The 24,398-nt window shown below is 39.3% G+C and overlaps 1 protein-coding gene across 1 annotated transcript in view; it reads left to right on the forward strand.

Moving 5' to 3' along the window:
• Positions 1–24,398, forward strand: part of frem2b (FRAS1 related extracellular matrix 2b) — a 62,219-nt gene that overhangs the window by 15,040 nt on the left and 22,781 nt on the right. The window contains exons 3-6 of the mRNA XM_061719712.1: positions 9,705–9,851; positions 12,917–13,147; positions 16,961–17,086; positions 19,016–19,267. Of these exons, the coding sequence (XP_061575696.1) occupies positions 9,705–9,851; positions 12,917–13,147; positions 16,961–17,086; positions 19,016–19,267 (756 nt within the window). The remainder of the gene's footprint in view (positions 1–9,704; positions 9,852–12,916; positions 13,148–16,960; positions 17,087–19,015; positions 19,268–24,398) is intronic.

Consider the following 24,398-nt stretch of genomic DNA (forward strand, 5'->3'; position numbering starts at 1 on the left):
TGATTTTGATGAGACTGTTTTGACTAAGAGAGAGTGTCAGAAATGGCACAGTTACAGCTGTGACATACCTGTTTTTACACGAGTCAAGCTATTGTTCAGTTTTGCAAAATCATGCTGGATATGTGTTTTTGGCCCCGGAGTCCCAGCAGTGGGACAAACCTTCTTTTCTCCAGCCCTGCTCCATGATAAGCCTCTGACAGATGGGCTAAGGCTGCAGAGCCCCAGCTCCACCCAGACGAGCCTGCGTTCAACAATTTCAGTGCAGATGCACATCTAATCACCTTTAACTTCTCCTTTCTTTCTTTTCATGCACATTCATTGCATCTCAACGCAATCCACCAATCTAGCCATTGAGAAACCAGCTGCCGGATTCGGTAATCAGAAATGAAAGTTTTCATATTGAAACTAGGCAGCATCTGCAGTTAATTGAAAACCGCTTTGTCTCTGATATCAAAGACAGAGATTTCAAGCTGTTGTCCCTTTGGATTACAGTACCTGAATTGAACCAGGGAAAAACACCAGCCTCTTTTTATTTTTCACATGAACAGCATTTTCTGTACACCAAGAAAGTGTAATGGTGTGGTGGACTGAGAATGTTGCACCAACTGATGTAATTTCCCATGAAAGAGTTTTCATTTTCCGAGATGGTCGGAGTACGCCTTGGGAGTGGCGGGGGCTCACATCTGATCAAACGCTGCGATGATGACGGCTTTTGGGAATTCTGTCGGTAGATCAAGCCCCTTGCTCTCCACACCACCTGCTCACCGTAAGTGTGGTGTGATAGACGGGATATAAGAAGCCGTGTTGATGAAGCGGGAAGGGGAAGAGCAGTCTGAGGAGATGAAAGATGGAAGTGCTCTGTTGGCCCCGGCATTGGTGGGGGGAACGGCATCAAGCTGCTTCCTGTTGCTGGTAGTGATCCTATGAATGCGCTGATGCGCTGCTCTCTTTCTAAACGCCACTTATGTTGATAAGTTCTGAGCGCTGAAACATAGAGAGTGAGCCCTGTTTGAATGCAACATCATTTCCATATGAATGGAAACAAATTTTGCCCCTAAGTGTGATTAGCTGTAAACAAAAAGTGCGGTGCATGCTCACGTGTGAAGTATGCATCTCTTATCTCTACATATCTATAAATATATGCCTCCAACTGCGGTTATTTAAATCAGAGAAGAAACCTTTTACTATTATTATGTATTCAAATTAGCTATATAGTAGCCTGTAAGCATCTCTGAAAAGTGAACTTTTAACAAGAAGCTAAAGAAGGATTGTACTCTGTTATTGTTATTCTTTTCCTTCAGCACAAATAAAACACTTGTTTCTGAGCACAAGGACAACAGGGAAGTGTCCAGCGCTCAGATGAACCCTTCCCCCCATGAATAATACTCAGGAATGTCTTGCTGACTGACATTAACTAGACCATGCATGGACTTATCTTAGTTTTCCAGCTTGGAGTGAACAGTGACATATTAACGTGCAAATGGGACGATGGAAAGACAGAAAGGCCAGAGAGGGTGCAGGTCCAGACAACCGGGTGATCTGATGCAGAGGTCACGTTTCACTCTTTAAACCCTTAAGTAGCTGGTTTAGCCATTACAGCTTCCACTAAATTGTTCTGGTTTAGTTTTAAAGGTTATAACTGGTCTACAAATGCGCAGGAAGTGTTGTTCATCGGTTGGGTTGTGAAACCTTTACGACATTTAGCGAACGCACTTGATTTAAATTTTAAAGAAGGTTGACTGTTTTTTTGTACCTGTTCAAATTAAGCTCTGCGTGAAGTTTTTTACATTGACTTTTGACAGTTTTTAGTCTCTAAAAAATAAACTGCACCGTGTTAAATGGCTCTTTACTTTGCATTTCAAATACTGTGCTCTACAGGTTGTGTATTTTTAGCATTAAACACACTTGTCCCTTTTTTAGCATAAATGAAAATCCTCTTAGGATGGATTGTGGTATTTGGTGAAATGAGGTACTTTAGAGGTAATGTGAAGCAGCAAGGGGTCTTTATTTTGTCGGAACTATAACCACAAAATGACTGTGTATCCCAGTTCCAAAAAGTAACCTACAAATATGCATTTTGGGATGTATTTGTGCTGTTTCCATTAAAGGTCATTTGTATAATGATTAAGATTAATTTTTCCAAGTTAATGTTTTCAAAAATGATTAGAAGTAGTACATATTTTAAAACCAGGAGTTTATTCTTCTTCACGGACTTATCTTCAGTCCACTATTACACGCAAGAGACAATGAAAAAGGTAAATCCTCCGACGGTTACTTCCCGTTTTTCATGAATGCAGAACAGCATTCTTATCTTTAACATGCAGGTTTGTTCGGTTCTACTTGATGTTTCTTTTTCGCAAGCCGTAAACAAAGGAGCAGGGCTCATTTAACACTTCTTTAGGAATTACCATTTCATCTTTTCATGGAGCATTTTTTCATTTCCTGGCGAAATCCTTTCTACATGTGCGGATTTGCAAGTAACAACTCTGAAATGCAGCCGAAACGCGTTGTTATAAATGACACGAGTGAAGGACAACCCTGGCTCGAGCCGGCTCAACAAATTCCCAGCTTTATTAGTATGGAGCTCATGAGCCTGTGGTACCGGGATGGGGTTTTATATTCTATGGCCTCACACTGCTGCTTTCAGGCAAACAGTCCACCATTATTCGGTCTGACAAGAGAGCAAACACTGCTCACAAGGGGTCAAGAAAAAGCACATCCCCCTCCCTTTGTTAACCCCTGTCTTCCTATATTCCTATGTTGCTTTGTTATCGCTCATATTTAAACACTTGTTATTTCATTACCTGTTTAATCACAATCACACAGTTTAAGTCATCGGTTCTTGAGGTGGAGGCAGATTTGTCTCTATTAGATCTTCTTTCCCATAGGATATGACTTCAAAGTGGGGGAAAAGTAATTTTTCTTCACAGCAGATGATATCAGAAGAAGTTTTAATGCCTTTTTTTTTTTTTATACATGCAGCTAAAACATTAATAGTCATGTTTTTTATTTTCACAGTAAGATTGCCAAAGGTCCTTCAGCAACCTATCCGTCAGGGTGTTTATGTAGTATATAATTGACTGGTAATGAGCGAGAAACTCAAGATTTTCAATCCACAGTGACCTTTATGTGAATCCTGAAAAAGCCCTGTGGCTGCTTATTCAACCTTTTGTTGCTACTCCCGTTGCTGCTGCGGGTTCGGGCTTTTGCTCTAAACCATGTGGCTGGCTGTTAATTAAGACACTTGAGGCTGCGTCCTTTTTTGACTGACAAGAATGTTATTCAAGGGCAATCAAGGAATACTTTGTCTGAACTCAGGAATACAGTCAAAGCAATCAAACTTCCCATCAACACCTTTATAAACCACATTTATACATTCAAGATAGAGGAGAAATTGGATTTTTCCTCTTTCCGTTTTTGCAGTGCGGCGGACAGCGTGCCCCATATTTTATAATGTCAAGATTAATATTCATCATGGATCTTTTCAAATGTAGGTTATTTAAATGGTGACCTTTTCGCAGAGTCTGTTAACTGGGATCTGGGAGAGACTGGAAAACGGCAAACCACAATGGTACTGTAGCAGATAGCAGCAGTTAAACTGGGATGTCCAGCCGAAATGAATATGGTTTTATATTTGAATGGTGTCTTTAGTAAATAAGCAAAAGTCACTGTCACTTTCTTTATATTTTAAACAAACAAACGATTCTTTCACCATCAATAACTCTGAGCCTCTCTCCAGTCAAAGTGCTTTCCTGCTGGGTTTTTTGTGAAGTGTTCTCTGTTGTGGACAACAAATGATGTCATTTGTGGCACAGTGTGAGGATATTGGAGCATGAAGCAGACTCCCAGAACAGGAGTGACCTTTCCCTACAATCACATTGTACAGTATTTCCTCTGTCACATTTCTTTCTTCTTCTTCTTTTTTATTGTTTAGGGGCTACAAATAAAGACGCCCCATTTGAATCAAGAACTCTTCATCCCCTGTGCACACATGTGACAGGTTTCTGCATGTAGTGCTGCAAATCAACCTTGTGGTGCAGTTTGGAATCAAAAATTGAAAGTATGCACTAAGGATGGGCGGTATGGACTAAAAGATGTATCACGATCATTTCTGGCATTTATCCCGATAACGATAAGAATGACGATAAAAAAAAAAAACAATTCAATTCCATCTTTTTAACTATAAATCTATCTCGCTCTCAGATCCGCCATGTTTGTTACACAAAAACGTCATCAATGGGAATTTTTCTTTCTTTCTTTCTTTCTTTCTTTCTTTCTTTCTTTCTTTCTTTCTTTCTTTCTTTCTTTCTTTCTTTCTTTCTTTCTTTCTTTCTTTCTTTCTTTCTTTCTTTCTTTCTTTCTTTCTTTCTTTCTTTCTTTCTTTCTTTCTTTCTTTACCTACGTTGTGCGTCGATTTAACGCAGAACCATAAATCAGCTTTACACAAAAACATCATCAACGGGAATTTATCGTTTTTACCGCGTCATGACAAATTCTTATCGTGGGGAATTTTTTTGACGGTATATCGCGAACGGTAAAATATCACCCATTCCTAGTATGCACAGCATCAAAGTTTTGCTTAACGTGTTTCTTTCTGGTGTTGATTCAGAAAATATCACTTCCTGCAATACTCCAACTGTCATTGTACATATATATATATATATATATATATATATATATATATATATATATATATATATATATATATATATATATATATATATATATATATATATATATATATATATATATATATATATATATATATATATATATATATATATATATGGACCATAAGGTGAAAACAGTTTGCCTGTTGTTTACTTATTAAATTAAATCTGCTAAAAACTTTGAGCATAAATATTTCAGATACGTTTATTTTGGGCAGAAGCAACGCCGGCCACTGCATTCCATATTCAGAGAGAGCCGTGAGAGTTCAGCCACCTCTACATGCAGTTCAGATGTTAATCTCAAAGCACCTTTCCCACTGAGAGCAGAGAGTTGCCTGCCTTAAGCCTTTGCTTGGCTTTTCTGACACGGCCATTATATTCAGAAACACCTCGGACCTTTTCTTTCAGGCTCCACAGATTTTGCTCTCAGAGTGACCACTGTTTCAGAGCAGACACGGAGGCAGCGGGCAGCCAGAATCGATTCAGAGCGGGGACCAGATTTACAGCAGAGCAGTTTCCCTGAGAAAGTAGGAATGGGTCCAGGGCCTGTAAAATCTTTCCAGCCACGGTCAACTCCCCACTCGTTACTGCAGATACAAGGCTTATGGTGATTAGACCATTCCGTGCCCTCTTTCTCTGCTCTGCCATGTGCTTTTTTTTTTTTTCTTCCTTCAAACAGGATTATCATATCCCTTTTCCCTTAATTGGAGAGGTGAAAAGTATGCTGGCAAGGTCTGGTACACCATGGAGCTCAAACACAGGTCATTTAAATTAGATGTCCATAAAAGTAGAACTGATAAAAAAGTTTATCTTCCTTCACGATGATCAATAGATTGTTCCTTAGAGCAGATTTCCTTTGATTTCTTATTGTAGCTCGATTCCAATAAATCTTGATATTCAAAAGGCAATATTGGTTCAGTAACAGAAATAAAACTGAACAAGATTAAAAGATTAAAAACCTGCCAACGCTGCAGACATGCTACAATGCTCATCAGACTCAGGAAGAAAGTGTTGCTGGCAAAAGAGCTGTGAGGGAGTACCAAGGTAATCTGATCAGTACATAAAAAATTAAATACCGTGATATGAGTCAAAATTAAGTCAATAAAAATATTTAATCTATCTGAAATCACCCAAAATAGTCAGAGAAGTGATTAAACCACAACAAATATTCGTAAAGCCTGTGGCAGCCAGTTCAGCTGCTTATTCGGGAAGCAAATGTTGACGAGAAAAACCAATAAACTGCCAAACCTCTGCTTCCATCGCTTCACTCTGCTACTCAGCTCCAAGGACAAATAATAAGGTAAATGGTTGTTTTTGCAAACAAGGACTTTCGGCTACTTAGTTTACTCCATTATTGACTCATAAAGATTAATGTTATGAGTGCACTGGCTTAAACAAATGGTTTCCTGAGATTTCGTGGCTTGTAGTGCAAATGCATAAAATTTCCAGCTGTCCGGCATTTTATTATCCACATAATTCTTTCTTCTTTTTTTTTGTCGTTCATTTTGTAAATAATAAAATGTGGGGACATGGGCAGGCTATGCTGCAGATTATCATTTGTAGCAGTTTGGGTGACACAGTAAGTCCAGAATAATTATTATAATGCAGTTTTTTATTCTAGTGTTTCTGTAATAAAAAAAGGTCTTCTCTGCTGAAGGAATCATTAAAGTTTAATTGAGGAATGCAGTAAAATTGGCCTTTAAACTGATTTACGTACAGATTTAAAGAATTGTATTCATAAAAGATACAGGTTATAGTCTAATTTGCCCATGTCCAAATTGAATGCCTTTTTAAATAATTTAAAACATTACAAAGTAAAACGTTGCTGTAACTTTCTCTACCTTTGTGGTTTTGTATTAATTTTATCTGATAGAAACCCTTGTTTTTATACTTTTGTTGTTCATCTGGCCATATGTTTTTTCTGTGTTTTAAGGAAACTAGATATAAATCTAGAGTTTGGACGTCAAGTTGGGGTAGATGGTCACCATGTATTTTTAGATGCACTGTGTCAGTTGAGCAGAATTCATAGGTCGGTCCCCGTCTACCCAGCCCGATCAGTGTGGTGCTGTCGCCGTGGGCAACGGAGCTCCTGACTGTCTGCCTGGCTGAATTAACAGATGAGGGGTCCATGGGGCACTACAGCTCTGCAATGCTTGACGGTAACCAAATAAGGCCTGACTGCAACATGTATGCAGGGAGGAGAGACGGGGGCACTAAGCTGGCACAGGCCGGCCTCAAACATTCTTCTGCTTCTCACAAAAGGCTTCTTTCCCTCGTCACACGTCCGCTGTGTGGGTGGACAGACCCCCGTGCAGCTCCGTGAACTCTACAAGGGATTTGGGGAAAAGATTCGCAAACAAGTGTCTAAAAGCTGCAAAAAGAGTGAAACTTTTCCGACTTAATGTTTTCGAAGGATTTGCAGTGTGAGCGTTTCAAAGCTGGGTGTTAAAACAGGAGCACGGAATCGATTTGAATAATGAAGGCTGGTCTGGAAATAATTGATATTTTGTGAAAATAAAGTCATATAATAGTCAAGCTCATCCAATGAACTCCACGGCAGTGCAAAGACTTGAGCATGAGGAAATACCAATATTGTTCACTGAAATCTCATTGCTATGAGGGCCTTGTTAAAGATTAACTCTGGTGTTTTCCTTGGGGCCTCTTTGAAGTGGACTTACTCCAACGCCCCCCCTGTTATCTTAATTAGAAAGAAATTTGAAGGAGTGAAGTGGTCCTTTGGAAATGAGCACCTCCACTTGCCAGCTCCCTAAAGGACGTATTACTGCAGCTTTACTGACTTTGAGATCTGGTATAAATAATGGAATTAATGGTAATAGTAGTATAAACTTGCTCAGTAAAACATTTTTCATTTCTTTGAAACTGTAGTAACGCGTTGGCTCCTCGTCAGAAACCGCTGGAGGTGAAAGATGAGTAATTAATGGAGCCAATTAATGTTTGCAAATGAAATGGAAAGTAAATAGGTGTTTTAATGTGACGCATTCAAATTGTGTTTTGTCTCTCTGGCATTGTCTCTTCAAATCAAGTGCACAAGCCATGCTGCAGCTATCCCAAAGCCATGGCCAACAAGTCGAGTCAGACTGATAGCCAGGACCTTTTCGTTTTCCATTCCTTCAGAGGAGAAAAAGGCTTCACAGCTCAGAGATCACACAAACAGCATTTACTGGTGCCAGGAGGACCACGCTGCTGGCTTTAATCACGATGGTGCAGCAAGGTCCTGTCATACAAAGGTCACCTGTCTTCAGAAGACTGATCTGGAACACACACGAAGCAAAAATCCCACTCCGTGGTGGACATGTTTCATTTTTAAGAATCATTTTTATTAGTTAAAAATAAAAAGAATAGCAACAATTGCTTCTTTGAACACATCTGAATTGGAAAACATTTCCTTTGCACACACTAGGTTTACATCCGAATGATTTATTTTCCTTATTGTTAGTTTATAAAAAGAAAACCATAACGGAGGTCCCTCTTGCACACGAGTATACCATTCAATGATTCAAACTATTTATTGATTTTACAGGACAGGAAAAAATATTACAGTTGTGAATCAGGCTTCACAGTTTCTGCAGCTTTATCTCCCAATTACAGCTCAGCATTGCCATCACTGAATCGGGCTCAATTTCACATTCTTCATTATGGATTTTCATGTTCAAGTATATATCATCTGCATTCTTTACTGTACAGCATTTCTTTTAAAGCCCGTTTGAATGGGACATCCAATCTGTAGCAATAAAATAGGCAAAGTATTATATCTTTCTCAATATTGCATAATACATAGTCTCTATATTATTAAGTTTGAAGATTGAATGATTTTTTACAAGGCGGGTGAAATAAGCACTTTCTGTTTCTTCTCTTTATCATTGACCCTTATATTTCCTTTGTGGTGTCAAAATGTGACACAAGGATCAATATTAACAGCTTTAAGGCATAATGTTAACGTATTGTGTAAACATTTACCATTTAGTGTCCTTGTGAAGTGAAGGCAAAAGCTCAGGGCTGATTTCACTTGCACACACACAAACACACACACAAACTAACAAATACATTCATCCTCACACATAATACAACACCCAGAGTAAATGTGTAAAGGTTTCTCTGCTTTAGGAGGAAGGAAATGGACGCAGTGGAGTTTGCCGTGTGGAGGTGACAGATTTACTGACCATTACAGGGAGGGTGGGGGGCGGAGCTGGGACTCTCAGTTGTGCCTCACATAGGCAGCACAAACCCTCTCAACAATGTCCCTGTAACCTTCCGGCAGTTTCACTTTTATTCCACTGCTTTCAGGGCTGTCGGGTGTTTATTGGCTCCCTTGTCTGCGTCTCCCTTATGCTCATCCATTTCAGCTGCAGCCCGCAGGTCTCATTGGTGAATGTCCTTTGACTTTTATTGAACAGTGCGCTTTTACTCAGACTTATAGATATCGCTCTGGAAATTACAATATAAAAGTGTGGTGTTTGTTTCTGTGGAAGTCACAGTATGTGTGTGTGTGCGTGTCTTCTTCGTTTTTCATGTCAGAGTTTGTGTATCTGTGTGCGTGCGTGTGTGTGCGCTGCCTGTTAATGCGCTCTGAGGCTTTATGGTCAAACAGTAGCAGCCGTAGCCTCCAGTGTTGCAGCTATATCCTTTGAATAAAACTTCAAAAGGCGAGGATAAAATGAGCCAGTTCAGACAGGAAACAGACACCCTTTATCTTAATTAGAAATGGAGCAATTAGATTCTACAAACCTTATTCCTTTTGCAAGAGGGCTTTGCAAAGGGAAAAAATGCTTCATACCTCCCACTGAGTACTGGCTGAAGTTCAAAACCAACTCCTCGAGGTATCCAGTAATAATAATAAGGCATATTAAATGACTGTGTCAGCTCAGAAACAAAATGCTGCATTAATTTTCAAAACATATTTGAATTACTCAGCCCTGGTCATGCTATTTAATTCTCTTTTGTCTTTCTTTTGCTGTTTGATGAATTTCGAGTGAGGCATTTCAAATCATTATTATTTATCCTCTTTGTTTGCAGGAGGGAACAAACTGAGGAACCAGCAGTTTCGTCTGAATTGGGCTTGGATTTCCCTGGAAAAGGAATACTATGTTGTGGATGAGGAGGTGAAGTTCCTGGAGGTGGTGCTGAAACGGCGCGGTTACCTGGGGGAGACTTCGTTTGTTGGTGAGCAAACTTCGCCTTAAGTCATGAAATACAATGATCTATTAATGGTGTTCAAATAAAGAAATACTACTGCCATGAAATCACACAGCATTTCAATTTAATCACATTTATTTCGGTTACACAGTTTAAGATTGCTAATATTCAACCTCACATAGACGGAAACAAAGAGAATATTGTTGTTGCGTGCACACTGATACTAGACAACCATATCATTAGATATATTTTGTGCGAATAGTTTGGCTGGCCCAGATATTTAATAGGGTCACATAGGTCGTGACCTTTAACCTCTGTTTTCTGGCCAGTGTTTGCGTTTCAATCACACAAAAGCACCGGTCATTTCCACAGAGACTGTGGATCCACATGCAAAAGGTCACTTGAAGTTATTGGCAATAGAGGAAAGGCACTTCAAATGTTACTCAAGGCAATTTACTTGACAGAAGGATTTCTTGGGCCAGTTTTAGTGCAGCCCTTTGTTTTATCCACATAGATGAAAATAACCTGATCCCAGAGTAAATAGGATTGTTTTCCTCCCTTGTCTAAATCTTTTCTCTGCCTTCTATGGGTGTTTTTCTTTTCTTTTCTGTAGCCTTTATGCCCCAGAGCCTCAGGCCTAACGGAGCATCTATGACATGAAATAGAACTTTCCCCGAACCCTTAAGGTCTCACACTGGACAGTTTGTCTGCTCTACGTGACAAACTAAGTTAAGAATAATATACACATGCAATATATATATATATATATATATATATATATATATATATATATATATATATATATATATATATATATATATATATATATATATATATATATATATATATATATATATATATATATATATATATATATACATATATATAATGAGATGCAATAACAAAAGAAACTGAAACTGAGCTGAATTGCCAGTGGGATGATTTTTCGTAAATGTGAAACAGCAATCTAATATAAATTGTATAAGCATAAAAGGGCAAATAATGACCTTGTGTTTTCTGTTTTTCTAGAGAGTTAACATGTTTTATTAATGGTTGCATAAAAAGTTAAAGTTCTTTGAACCGTAGATGCGTGAGTGTTACATGCCCAGAGAGAACGATGGTTTGTCTTTTAAAATGTCTGAAGTCTTGTTGTTGTGTGCGTTAAAAAGCCAAACACTATTTTGTTGAAGGAACAGGTTTTCTTACAGCAAGATTAGATGAAAATGAATAAACCCTAAGCAGAATTTATTTTGGTCTTTTTTCATGTATCATTTATGCTGGTGCTTAAAATGCATCTGCAATATTCCCCCTGCAGGTTCGTAACTAACAACAAATATTTTTTTTTCTCACTGTGGTTGAATGCATCCATGAAAATTCATAAAACATTCATGATTTTGTCACAGCGGGTTCTTTCTTCCTTGAATATGTTAAGACAGGCGGGGAGAGGAGAAGTCCAATTACATTAACCCGTATAAGCTGGCCACTGGAGCAAAATGATGAGAAAGCACCTGATGTCATAGAAAGCTGCTGTTCAGAAACACTGCAGGTCTCTCCCCTCGTCCAGCCCCACCTGAGTGAGCTCTGATCAAAGAACCCCTGATAACGGCGGGCCACTCATCAATGCCCACGGTGAAGGTGGCACCAGTTTGGAGACAAGAACCGGGCCCTCCTGCCACGAATCCTCAGAATGACTGCTGTGATCAGGGGCGTTCAGTCCAGAAGAAAATCATACTTTCTCCTCTCAAAGCTGCTCTTTGAAGAGCGAGGATCTTTCAAGCCCCATTAAGTGTGACTGTTTTATCTAAGTACACATGTGCTGAGGCATTTTCCCTCGATCTGCAGTTGCTTATCAAAGTACAGTTTGATTTTAATCAAAAAATAGAATGTCAAAGGAGGACGAAAAAGAAAAGAAAAAAAACTCCCAAACTCCCCGGCTTTTGACAATTTTCTCTGAAACCATTTCTGGGGTCTTCTACGACGGAGTATTAGGGCCAAACTAAAAAAAAAAAAAATGGAAATTACGAGAATAAAGTCATAATAATATGAGAATAAAGTCGTAACATTACGAGAATAAAGTCGTAATATTAAATATATTATAAATATATAAATGTAACTTCACAAGATGCTCAATGTTCCTCATTTTAACACAGGGAGAAGACTGCTCTTCCTGTTAGAGTTCTCATAAATTACCACTTTATTCTCATAAATTACGACTTTATTCTCATAAATTACGACTTTATTCTCGTAATATTACGACTTTATTCTCGTAATATTACGACTTTATTCTTGTAATGTTACGACTTTATTCTCGTAATGTTACGACTTTATTCTCGTAATATTATGACTTTATTCTCATAATATTACGACTTTATTCTCGTAATGTTACGACTTTATTCTCGTAATATTACGACTTTATTCTCGTAATGTTACGACTTTATTCTCATAATATTACGACATTATTCTCATAATATTACGACTTTATTCTATTACGACTTTATTCTCGCAACATTATGACTTTATTCTCGTAATTTCCTATATTTTTTTTTGTCTTAGTTTGGCCTTAATACTCCGTCGTAGTCTTCAGTCTTTCTACCACAGATATTTAAGTGTGACCACTGTTTTTATTTCTTAAGTAAGGTTAAATTAGTTCCTTAGTATTAAAAATAATAGTTTTGCCTTCTACATTCATGGCAGCTTGAGAGATATCATGGGGATGTGCTGCCTTTGTAGTTTGTTTGCTGCGTGAATCCTAATGCATGTGCTGTGGCCAGTTAGCAAAGACAAAGGAAGTTATGTGAAAATTCAGATAATGTAGCTCAGCAGGAATCCTGCCAGAGCCACATCTATGGTGACTCTGAGCCCCGTCAAACAAGCTCACATGCTGAAGGTCAAACAGGTCTGAGGATTGGTTTCTTTTCCACCTTCACTGCTTGAAACACTTTGGATGCAAATTACACCCAAAGAGCAGATGTCAGGTTGAATAATTAGCTGGGTTTTTAATAAATCTCTTTTTATCTGTTTTTGCTTTTTACCAGTTTGCAAGATGATGCTACATTATAATCATAACGTTTATTTTTCTTCTCCTTCTGAAGGTATTGGCACAAAGGATGGCACAGCACAGAAGGACAAAGATTTCCGTGGGAAGTCTCAGAAACAGGTGCAATTCAACCCAGGCCAGACCACGGCCACCTGGAGGGTCCGAATCCTGTCAGATAACGAGTACGAAGTGTCAGAGGCTTTCCAGATTGTTCTGTCCGAGCCAGTGATGGCAGCTCTCGAATTCCCAGAGGCTGCTACTGTGGAGATCCTGGACCCCGGTGACGGTGAGCTATAATTACACCGACATTGAAAATATGAATTTAGCAATATTTAATGAGATTGGAGGCATAATGTCTAAAAAGAAATTCATGAAAAAGGGCTGTGATAGGACAAGGCAATGCAGGGAAACAACAGTCTGACACTGTGAGAGGACGTCCTTGTTCTTTGCTCTTCAAGCAGCAGAGTTGAGTTTAAAGAATCAGCCAACCAGACCTTATCTTTACTGGTAACTTATAGTTTTTTACATAAAGCAAATGTAAATATAAACAGCAGTATTAAAAAATAACATTTGTGTCTTACAAATGCAATAGATTGAATTTAAAGGTATTGTGACATCATTTTTAAAATGCTTTTAACACTATTAAAAGTCTTGGCCAACATCCCTCAAATGTGTCTAAAAGAGTGTAACAAGAAAAACTTCACTCTAGTACTCTTTTCCTGGCTTTTTATTACAGTGTTTTTTTGCGCCGTGAAAAACGCTTCCTTTACCCCCTTTCCTGTCAATCATTGCTACGCTCCTCCTCCAAACCTCCTCCAACCAACCGCTACACACTTCTGCCGGCGTCTCCACACACACGCGCGCACACCGACCACAAACACCCACACACACAGCCCAGACAGGGCGACTACAGCCCGGGGATGAAGTCCGTGCGCACACCGAACCGGACTTCTAACAGCGGCGTCGGAGAGTTAAGCCGGGAGCGACAGGCGAAGCATGCACGGAAAAGCAGTCCACCGCAAACAATCATAAAAATAAAGGCATGCAAGCAGCAGTGTCCCCTTATCTTAAGTCCAGTCAGTGGCCGCGGGTCTTCTTAGCAGTTTTCCTCCGGTGATTAGAACAAAAGAGGCTCTAAACAGCTCCGTGTTAAGCCTCATTTATGGTTCCGCGTTAAATCGACGCAGAACCTACGCCGTAGGGTTCAGCGTACGGTGCGCGTCGCCGCGTAACCCTACGCCGTAGGCTCTGCGTCGGTGTAACGCGGAACCATAAATCAGCCTTTATGGTGCGCTGGAGAGGAGAGGAGGCAGGGAGCTGGGTGGAGGGGGCGGTGATTTAGCGGGTTTATACGTAACGACCCGCCAGCAAACCACATGCGCCGTTTTTGCATAGTTATGCGGAAAATCCCAGAAAGCACACAATACACTGAATGTTAAAAGTTCGTTGTTTTTTGGGTGTAATTGATGTCAAGACACCGAACAAAACACAAAAAATCAAGAAAAATGTGTTTTTCATGTCACAATCCCTTTAAAGAAACCAGAAGTTAATCCTAAAAAATTATAATTCAGAAAAGTTACTATAAACTGAATAACAGGAAGTAAACAACATTATGAATTCAAAAATATAGATTTATTCATGAGCTAAATTGCAGCTAAAGTAAACAAATCTGCTTGTTAGTGATATGAATGATATGGAAATATAAATCCCTCGAGCCTTATTCAAGCCACAGTCATATTTGGATTTGATCAGAGAAATTCACCTGCTACCAGCTAGAGGGTATCGGGGCATTACAAATACAGCATACATTATCCCAAGAAGGGTGACGGCTGAGACAAACAAATTATACCATGAGCCCAGCTTGATTATGCAGGTTTTCTACACAAGGAAATCAACATCTTGTAATTAGCCGTTTCTTATCACAAATGAAACAAAAGCAACGGGTTATGTTATCGAGCATTATTAATGACCTGTCGTGCATGAAAGCTCTTCCTTTTGTAGCCCCGCTGAAATCAGATGGGTTGCAGTAGCTGGAGAACAGCAAATACACACAACACACACACGGTCTCGATGGGTGAAAAGGGAGGATTTTCTATAAACAATGCCTGCTAATTAACATGCTTTGAAGGAGATATCAGTAATCCCTTGAGGGCAATCAAAAAGACTGTCAGCTATCTCTCTGCAAGATGCGAGATTCAGTTTTTGTTGCGATGCGTCTTAAACAGACATTGCTGTCCTGCAGCCAACTCTTCTAACATATCATTGCACTGCTTATCATTTCTTAAGTTTTGGTGGTTTTTGGCCTGTCGAAATCAAATAAATTCTGGAGGCTTATGAAAATGTATATAGTGGCTCTCTTTTCCGAGAGCATAAAATAGAATAGCCCAAGGGCTGCCACCATGAATCTGTGAAAATAAATGATTTTAGAGCAGACTGACTAAATTAGCTCAGACTGGGAACACGGAGTGCGTCAGAGAGAAGATCTGGAGCACAGCCATGCTTTCCTGTGCTTTATTTTGAATGGGACTGAACCAACATGTTGTTAACGTGGTCATCCATGATCAAAGGCGTAGGTTTGCATAGGGACGGTAGGGACATAACACTACCAACTTTTCAGGGGGCTCAAATTGTCCCCACCAACTTTTAAGCAACCTTATTTGCATTATATAATGAGTTCCAATATAAAGGTAATTTAGATTGTCTTCCCAAATGTTGTAAGGATAGAATTGACCCTACCATTATTAAGTGAATTATTTTCATTATGTTCAGACTTACATTTACCCCTTTTCACTTGCTGAATTTGCCGGCCCGTTTTTTTCCCCTCAAACGCACGTTTGATTGGCTGATGACTTGACCATTTTTTCCATAATTGCTCAACCCACTGATGCATTTTAAAGATGAAAATAAGGGAAAAGAAGGTGAAAGAAACAACCAATTAAAGCAATGTATTACTCTTGTGGTGAAGGACAATGTAGGCTAACATGTAGTTCCATATAGGTTAAGTAGTAGTTAAGAGATTATTAATAAGTTTGTATTAATTATATATGTTAATATAATTTAGGTTATGTTCAAATATTGCAATTTAAATTGCTAATAAAATCCTGGAATATTCTGGAAGTTTTCAAAATGTTTCTTTAGTAGTTTTTGAAAACAAAGGTTTGAATGGAACCGTGTATCAGGTGAACCAATACACATGAAAGTTAGTATAAGTCAATACAGATTTATTTTGCATTGATCATTTAGCCTATCCATTAATTAGATTCATATTTGTGACAAATGCAGCCCTGACCCCCGTTCACCCAATCTGTTTGGTGTTATTAATGTCCCGTCCCCAGCAAATAGTGTGTACATTCAGGTTATGCTGTTATATCGTCCCTACCAATGTTGAGACCAAACCTACGCCCTTGTCCATGATGTTCGCCCAGAGGAGTATGAAACTTCTCCTCTGAGCTCAGTGAAGTTCATGTTTCAATGCGGAATAGGGTAAAAATCTTAGACATAGAGACAAAAAGCTGGATGTGACATAAAATATTTGAGATAAAGACAAAGATTTGACATGTTTCTGCTTGAAAGCAGAATAAAAAATCATTTTTGCTCAAGGAAATATATGTAACTGTGTAAGATTCAGACCTTTTTTTCCCCCGCCATCCCTCAAAGTCTAATACTAAACAGCTTTATCTAGCAGGTATCGTTTTCAACATCCATCTGTATCACGTACAAGGTCAGAAAACAGCACTGTGTCTGTGTTATGCTGCATAAGCCAATTAGAGATGCTCAATCTGCCTCAGCCAGATAATGAGTTGATGGTAAGTTTTGATAAGCAAAATAATAGAAGCACCAACCACAGAGCTGTCCTGAGAGCTGGCACGGCTCCCAGTACATAAGTGTACCCATTAAAACTTTTTGATGTACAAAATGTCAAATATGATTTAATAGTCTGAAGCCGCTCCCTTTTATCTACAATCGAAGTTCGTTTAGCTTAATTTAGCTTTCAATTTATCATTTCCAATTTGCATCCTGCACAAAATAAATAAATAGATAGATAACCTCATTCCAGGAGTCAAGCAAGTTTTAACATAACTTCTTTTTCCACGTACAGAATCAACAGTGTTTATACCTTCAGCTGTGTACAACATAGAGGAGGATATCGGAGAGCTGCTCGTTCCCGTACGCAGGAGTGGAGACCTCAGCCAAGAGCTCTTGGTCGTATGCTGCACTCAGCAAGGTAACACAAAACCCACCTATCTGGGCTGAAATTTAAGTAGCTAACTATGTCTTGAGTCATTCAGTGTCGCTCTACGCTGCCAGTGGATATCAAGATCACCGTTTTGAACTGGTCTGCGTCAATATCAGCATTTCAACAGAGATCTCTGCAGAGGTGTCAAGTAACGAAGTACAAATACTTTGTTACCTTACTTAAGTAGAAATTTTGGTTATCTATACTTCACTGGAGTAATTATTTTTCACACGACTTTTTACTTTTACTCCTTACATTTTCACGCAATTATCTGTACTTTTTACTCCTTACATTTTAAAAACAGCCTCGTTACTCTATTTCATTTTGGCCTTTAAATAAAAACTATCCAGTTAAATTGCTCCATCCGGATAGAGTGAATTTGGTTGTGGTTGTTTCAGATGTTCTTGTCCAGTTTTGTTCTTACATCCGTTCCCTCAGATTCCTGCAACTAAACTTGGATGTACATTCCAATAAACATTAGGATAAATGATAACATGCCTCTGAAGTTTGACTTTTTGCACCATTACAATACTTATAGGCAGAGCCGCCTGGGAGACTTGCGAGGCCCTGTGCGAAATGGCGGGGGGGGGGGCCCTCGCGCGCTCGCTACGCTCACGCGCGCAAAATTTTGGGGTTTTTCGGGTCAGATTGAGTGTCTATATGTGCAATTTTAACTCTCCAATTAGCAAAATACTGGATACCTTCCCCTGCATCATCATCATCTCTTGCCTCGACGCGGGGCCCCACGGCTGCTTGAGACCCGGTCGGATCGGTGATTTTTGTAACAAATTTATCAAACAAGCCTTTCAGAGAGGCATTAAACTCTTCCATTTTCTTTAGTTTTTTTGTTTTTTCATCCCCTGATGGAAATTTCCTGAATCTGTCTCGTTCTCTCGACATTGTGTGACAGTTTGTTCCAACTCCACCCGTCTGGATCAGAGCACCTTGTGTCTGCGCTTGGTCTGATCAGTTGTATTGAACAACAGACACGCGCATCATTGCACATATATTTATTGATATGCACAGACTAGTACACATTTAGGTCTGTAATGGAACGTGTCTGTTGATATTTATAAGGGAAAAAAACGAAAAACAAAAACGAAAAAAAAAAAATAATAATTTGAAAAAAAAAAAATTTTGAAAAAAAAAAAAAAAAACGGCCCATAGCGCGAGGCCCCGTGCGGTCACACGGTTCGCACACCCCTTGCGGCGGCCCTGCTTATAGGCAACTAGTCATCATATCTCCTGCTCTCTGAAACACATGTTAATGCTCAATAGTACACATATATGGTTCTTTAATATATTTGCATTATACTAAGATGCATTCATTTTCAATGGCTTTTGTCCTTAATGGCTTTTTCCCCCTTACATTACTTTTACTTTTATACTTTAAGTAGTTTTGAAACCAGTACTTTTATACTTTTACTTGAGTAAAAAACTTGAGTTGACACTTCAACTTCTACAGGAGTATTTTTAAACTCTAGTATCTATACTTCTACCCGAGTAATGAATGTGAATACTTTTGACACCTCTGGATCTCTGTGTACACTGCACTGCGTATATCGCAGGCCCATCCATGCTCACTGGGTAAACGCATGTGCAACAGGTTGAAACCTCCTCTGGAAACAATCTTTGCTACAGATTGCTCTTCAAATGGCTTCCCTACTCTGTATGCAAGCAGTTTCAGTATTATTAAACACAGACTTCAGCTGCATAACAACCAACACCAAGGACAACAAAATCAGTATTTCATCTATCACTGTTTCATCACGCGCTGTTGTTTACACTGTCCTTAAGGCATTAGCTGCGTGTCATCTTCTGCTAGCTACTGGTCATTTGAAATTTTAATGATAAAGGAGAACATATTCTGTGTCGTGACAAAGTTTTCTTTCTTTCTTCTGTCTTTTGCCCTCTTAGTTTCAGCCACAGGCACCGTCCCCACCAGAGTGCTGTCCTACTCTGATTACATCTCCAGGCCCGAAGACCATCACAGCATCCTGCGCTTCGAGAAGGGAGAGATAGAGAAACCCTGCCGCGTGGTGATCATTGATGACTCCCTGTATGAAGATGAGGAGAGCTTCAATGTCACCCTGAGCATGCCCATGGGGGGCCGTCTGGGCTCAGAGTTCCCCACAGCCACAATCGTAATAATTCCAGATATGGATGATGGTAAGATGCTTTTACGCCGATTAGAAATATCCAATGGAATGCAATCAGACTGAGAAATTAGAAGTTTTTGATTTTTGCCATTTTGGGTTTTTTTCCACTTAAAGGAGCTTGAGGCAGGATTGAGGCAGGATTTATGAAAAAAATTTGTATACGTTTTAAGTTTTCTAGTAATAATATCAGATGAAGCGTTCCAAACCAAAAAGAATGAGCCCTCTAGTGTATCTCTCTGTTGCCTTGAACAGGCTGTGTGCTGCAAAATGTGTTGCAATTCGGGCCCAAATTTCCCGTGCTGGGCTGCCGATGTGACGTCACATGACGCTGCATGCACGTTCTCCCCGTTCTCCCGTGCCGGCTTCACTGTTGCCTGCAGTACCCCCAACGGCCGTCGTGGTGAAGGGTGGCGCTAGAGAGTCTCATTTCTTAAAAGGAGCCTCATGCTCCTTATACTTCTGATTTAAAATTTTAAAAAAAGGCTACATTTGATGTTTAAAGGCAGTTTATATTTTCTAAATCTGGGCAAACAATGTGGCACCAGCATTAAAAAAAAGTAAAAGGAATTGAAAAGGCTCTAACTAATGTATTATTCTATAAACCGATACGTGGATTAGGCATGTGGGCTTCACAGAGAGCACACGTTTCTGAAGATGGCAAAAGTTTGATTTTTCCTGCGCTTTCCTTCCTGGAGTGTTTATCTCATATCTGCAGGTGGAGACCGGGGGGCTGATAGTCTCCCGTGTCTTCCTGATGCCTCTTTGTTCCCCAACACCTGACTGTCTTTTTCTCACTTCCCTATCACTCCACTGATCTCCAGAAGCACCTCTGCAAAGTCGGGGCTCTGTGATTACAGGCAGACAAGAGCGGAACTGAGAAAGCCGGCGTGATTACAAAACAGATGTTTTTTTCTTTTTTCATCGCATCAAAACACAGTGAGATAATAATTCAAGTGATTATGTGGCGTTCAGCTCAACAGGACTTGATTGTAGGCTTTGAGTAGACATGAAATTATCATCATTTCAATGGTATATATCCCATATTAAGAAAACAAAAACTATTTATTTTCGGAGGATTGTATTCATTTATTTGTTTCTGTTCGGCACGTTTTTTTTCTTAAGCTCCTGTTTAAATTTACGATCCTAGTCAATGAACCTCATCTTTGTGGATTCAGAATCAATTTTCAATTATTTTCAAAGCATCACAACGTGTAACTACTTACCTTCCCCTTTTTTTCTCGTGCTTCTCGAGACAGTTTCAAGCATATTTACTGGGTCCACTCGTCTGCTTGAAGGTGGAGATAGCTTCTGTTTGGAAATTCTTCATATTGTTGCAGCTACAGGTCGTAACCTGAGAGCGTGCACAAGCCCTTTTTGACCCATCCTGCCCACGAGTCCAGACCATAAAACTGCCCAAACAGCTGCTAAAAGTCCCCAGTCAGCTCTCGGGGTATTGTGACGTCTTCAAAACATAAATACTTTCCCATCGTTGATCTTAAATTACATTTTCACTGTCTTTATTGATGTATCTGACTCTATCTGTGTAAATCACGGCCATCTTTTTCACCTGCCATGTTTACTGCAGACATTATTGATTAATGTCCCTGTGGCTGTGGCTCAGTTATATACTGCTGCACTTACAACTGGATGATGAGGCATCCTGAGCCTGGATATTAGCAAGTATTGCATAGGATAAGATAAGGAAATTATTATTTGCTTTGGAACCAGCATCAGGTGAAAATAGTAAAGAATTAACAGTTAATAAAACCAATCTTTTAATTTCCATGTGATAGATAAATAGCATGTTCATACATTGATTCCATGCATTCTGATGGTGGTGTCAGTGGGTGAGAGCGGAGGATGTGTGCCTGCTAGGGCTGTTCGATTTTGCCCAAAAATAAAATCTTGATTTTTTTCTCTCAAAATCCGATTTTCGATTACGATTATTTTGTGAATTGACAAAAGGCAAAGAAATGATTTCAAATATGCTGTTTTTTTATTGAACATTTGCCCCATTGGGCTTTAAGTTCAAACTTTGCTCTTATTAAACCGAAAATGAATGAATAAAGTGCAAAACTCTGTAAAATAAGTTGAAAAAAAGTTTTAAAAAATATAATAAAATATAAAGTTTTATCTCTGAAAAAAAAAATCAGCAAATCTTGCAAACATACAGTAAGTTATATTTCCAATTAAATAAAACAAGACATTTTCTAATTAAACTAAACTGGGTCTTTGCATGCTAAATAATAATGCAACCCATGAAGGAGGTAGAGGTGTGTAATGTCAGTCATTACATTTGCTGTTCACATTTGCAAGTTTTTTGCAAGGAACACGAGCCGGTCTACCGCATCTGGCTTGAGGGATGCCCGGTGGCACGTTACAACGCCCCCTCCTACAATAAAGAGCCTCTCCGATGGGGCACTTGTCGCAGGTATTGAGAGGGATTTCCATCAATCATTAATATGGTATCAATCATTAATATGTGTGCAGACAAGGTAAAAAAAAAAAAAAAAAAAAAATCGATTTTAAGATTTTCACGTTTTAACATCGTTCTAATTACATAATCGCGATTACAATTTAAAATCGATTAATCGAACAGCCCTAGTGCCTGCCATTCAGCTGCTATGAGCACTTACTTGCCTGCGTAATCCATGTTTATACCTCAAGAGGTCAAGTCAATAAAAGATAAACTGGGAAATATTTTTACGCTACAGATTTGAGACTTCCTGCCATTCCTTCGCTTTCATTAGACATTCTCTGTGCATTTTCAATGACAGAAGGATCAGTGGATCATTGGATGAACTTCACTGACTCCCAGCCAGAATTAATGTGCTCCTCTTTTCATTCTTACTTTACGTGTAATCCGGCATTCTTTACCACAAGCTCTCATGTGTGACAGTCAACGTCTTGCATACAGAACCATCTTCTTGACGGAGCATCCTTTTTGTGACCTTTATAGTTTTTGCCAAAGTCTGTCTATCAATCCCGAGCAATCCCTTGAACTTCGGTATGAGACGAGTAGGTTCCTGTACTCACATATATATATATATACACAAAAATGCACACATGCACTTATGTGTAAAGCAATACCTCCTAACGAGTAATGCGCTGTTGTCTGGGTTTGAATCTGCTGGCGAGCTGGGGCCATTCATTGTATTCGGTTGCCGTATTCTATCTGGGTCTACACAGGGTGCTTTAGTTTTCTCACAGTATACACATACAAACGTGTTCCCTTGGCCATGGAAATGAGGAGATACGAACTGTACCTGTGAAGGATGAACCTCGTCTCTCTGCCAGAGCGCTCCAGTCGCCCGAATCTCTGAGCAGGGTGAAGAAGATACATAAAATCTAACAATCTTTCTAGCTACTACTGAATGGATGGAGGGTGAGGTACAAGTAGTTCATTTTGTCAGCAGAATTGGAGCCTCACCTCGGTCTTTATCACCACTCCTCTGAAAAAGGCTGTACGGCTCTTCACTGCATGTACAGGAGGTGTTTGTTACTGGCCGAGCACCCGTTCCTGTCTGAGATCTCTCTCCTGAAACTCCCCAGGAGAGTTTTCAGCGGCTTCACAGGGCTCTCTGGTAATTACAAACACATACTCCTTATTTAGGACCAAAAACGGCAAACAAAGATGTTTTCTATCATGAAGTGGTGCACACCAAGCCTCTGACAATTCATAGACTCAGTTTTGATGCAAGTCTTAAGCCTTTTTCCAGAATAAATGGAAATTAATTGCTCTAATTATCAATTTTGAGGACCTATGACATGGTAGGGAGTGTGTGTTTTCTTTTTAATCTAAGCATTAATCTGACTCATTAACAGAAAAATTCACCACTACAGGGCACATTTGTGATCAGCTTTAATGACACTGAAATTGCCACCTTTGAATTTCAAGAAAATCCTGCATCTCATTTTTAGGGTAATATAACCAAATTTAATTCTGGTGGCTGGATTTGCCTCGATTTGCCTGAAGTAAAAATGTTACTAATGAACCAGAAAACAATGAGTTTACATGTAAAAAATAAAGAAAAATTAGTTTACATGTAAATGTAGGCTATTCTGATGTCATAATCTCCACATTTGTTTTGTTGTCTGGACTTTCAAAAAGAAGCAAATAAGCTCTAAAGAAAAATAAATTAAAAGTGTCCCTCAAAATCAGACATGCATGCATGGATTTTCTCTGCATAAATGTGTCTCTTGTTGCAACTTCTCTCTAAAAGACGATAAAGTTTACGAGCTGTCCAAGCCGCCTACTTTAACATGGACAGCTGCAATCTTTGAATACCTGCTATTTTCCCAGTGGCAGACCATCAAACAAGCTACATTATATCCCTGCAATTTCCACTCTGTTTTGTGCTTGCAATGGGTTTGGACAAACTTGCCCTTTCTTGCAGAGGTAATTGCTGTTTGATATTGACTCTGCATCCGGGAAAGATGTTTTGGTGGTTCGGGCGCTGTGAGACATGATGATGCTTGTATAGCAGGACATGACTGCTGCATTTACAGTCTTGTGTCACTTGCCTGTAAATTTCACTCTGGTTCTGAGGTTGTGATTATGAGCTGTTTTAAAAGATAGGTGTCGTGAATCCTGCAAACCCTGTGATTATGTCTCACCTGGAATCCTGTTCTTTCCAATATGAGCAGATGTCCAACACACTTAAGCGAAGCGCTGCTGACTTTAATCAACAGTCCTGAGACTCTCCGTCGGATGTCTGCTGCTGTCATCATATGTGCAGTTGCTGGATTTTTCGAATTAAACACGGAGCCAGTGAGACGGGTTTTTTTTTCTTTTAGAGAAATTTGTCTGGCTGACGGTGGGCAGAAGAGCATTTCCAATGCTCAATTAATTCTCAGAGAAGCCACTTACCGCTGCAGAAATGTCATGCAAAGTTCACGTGATATCAAGCCAGCAGTGGCCTCTCTTTCTGCCATTTATCTCCCATACACATATATAAAACATGAAAGATATTTATTATTCTACTGACCAACAGAAGGATTAGCAAAATGACTTCTGTAGATAGAAAGTGCTTTAGATACTAATTTCTCATTTCAAAGACTATTTTTATCAATATTTTTTTTATTGTTGTGCCAGTTAAGCTATGAGAATATTCATATTCTTATGTTGTAATCCTATAATG

The sequence above is a fragment of the Cololabis saira genome, chromosome 4 (genome assembly GCF_033807715.1).
Source record: "Cololabis saira isolate AMF1-May2022 chromosome 4, fColSai1.1, whole genome shotgun sequence".
Taxonomy (NCBI): Eukaryota; Metazoa; Chordata; class Actinopteri; order Beloniformes; family Belonidae; genus Cololabis; species Cololabis saira.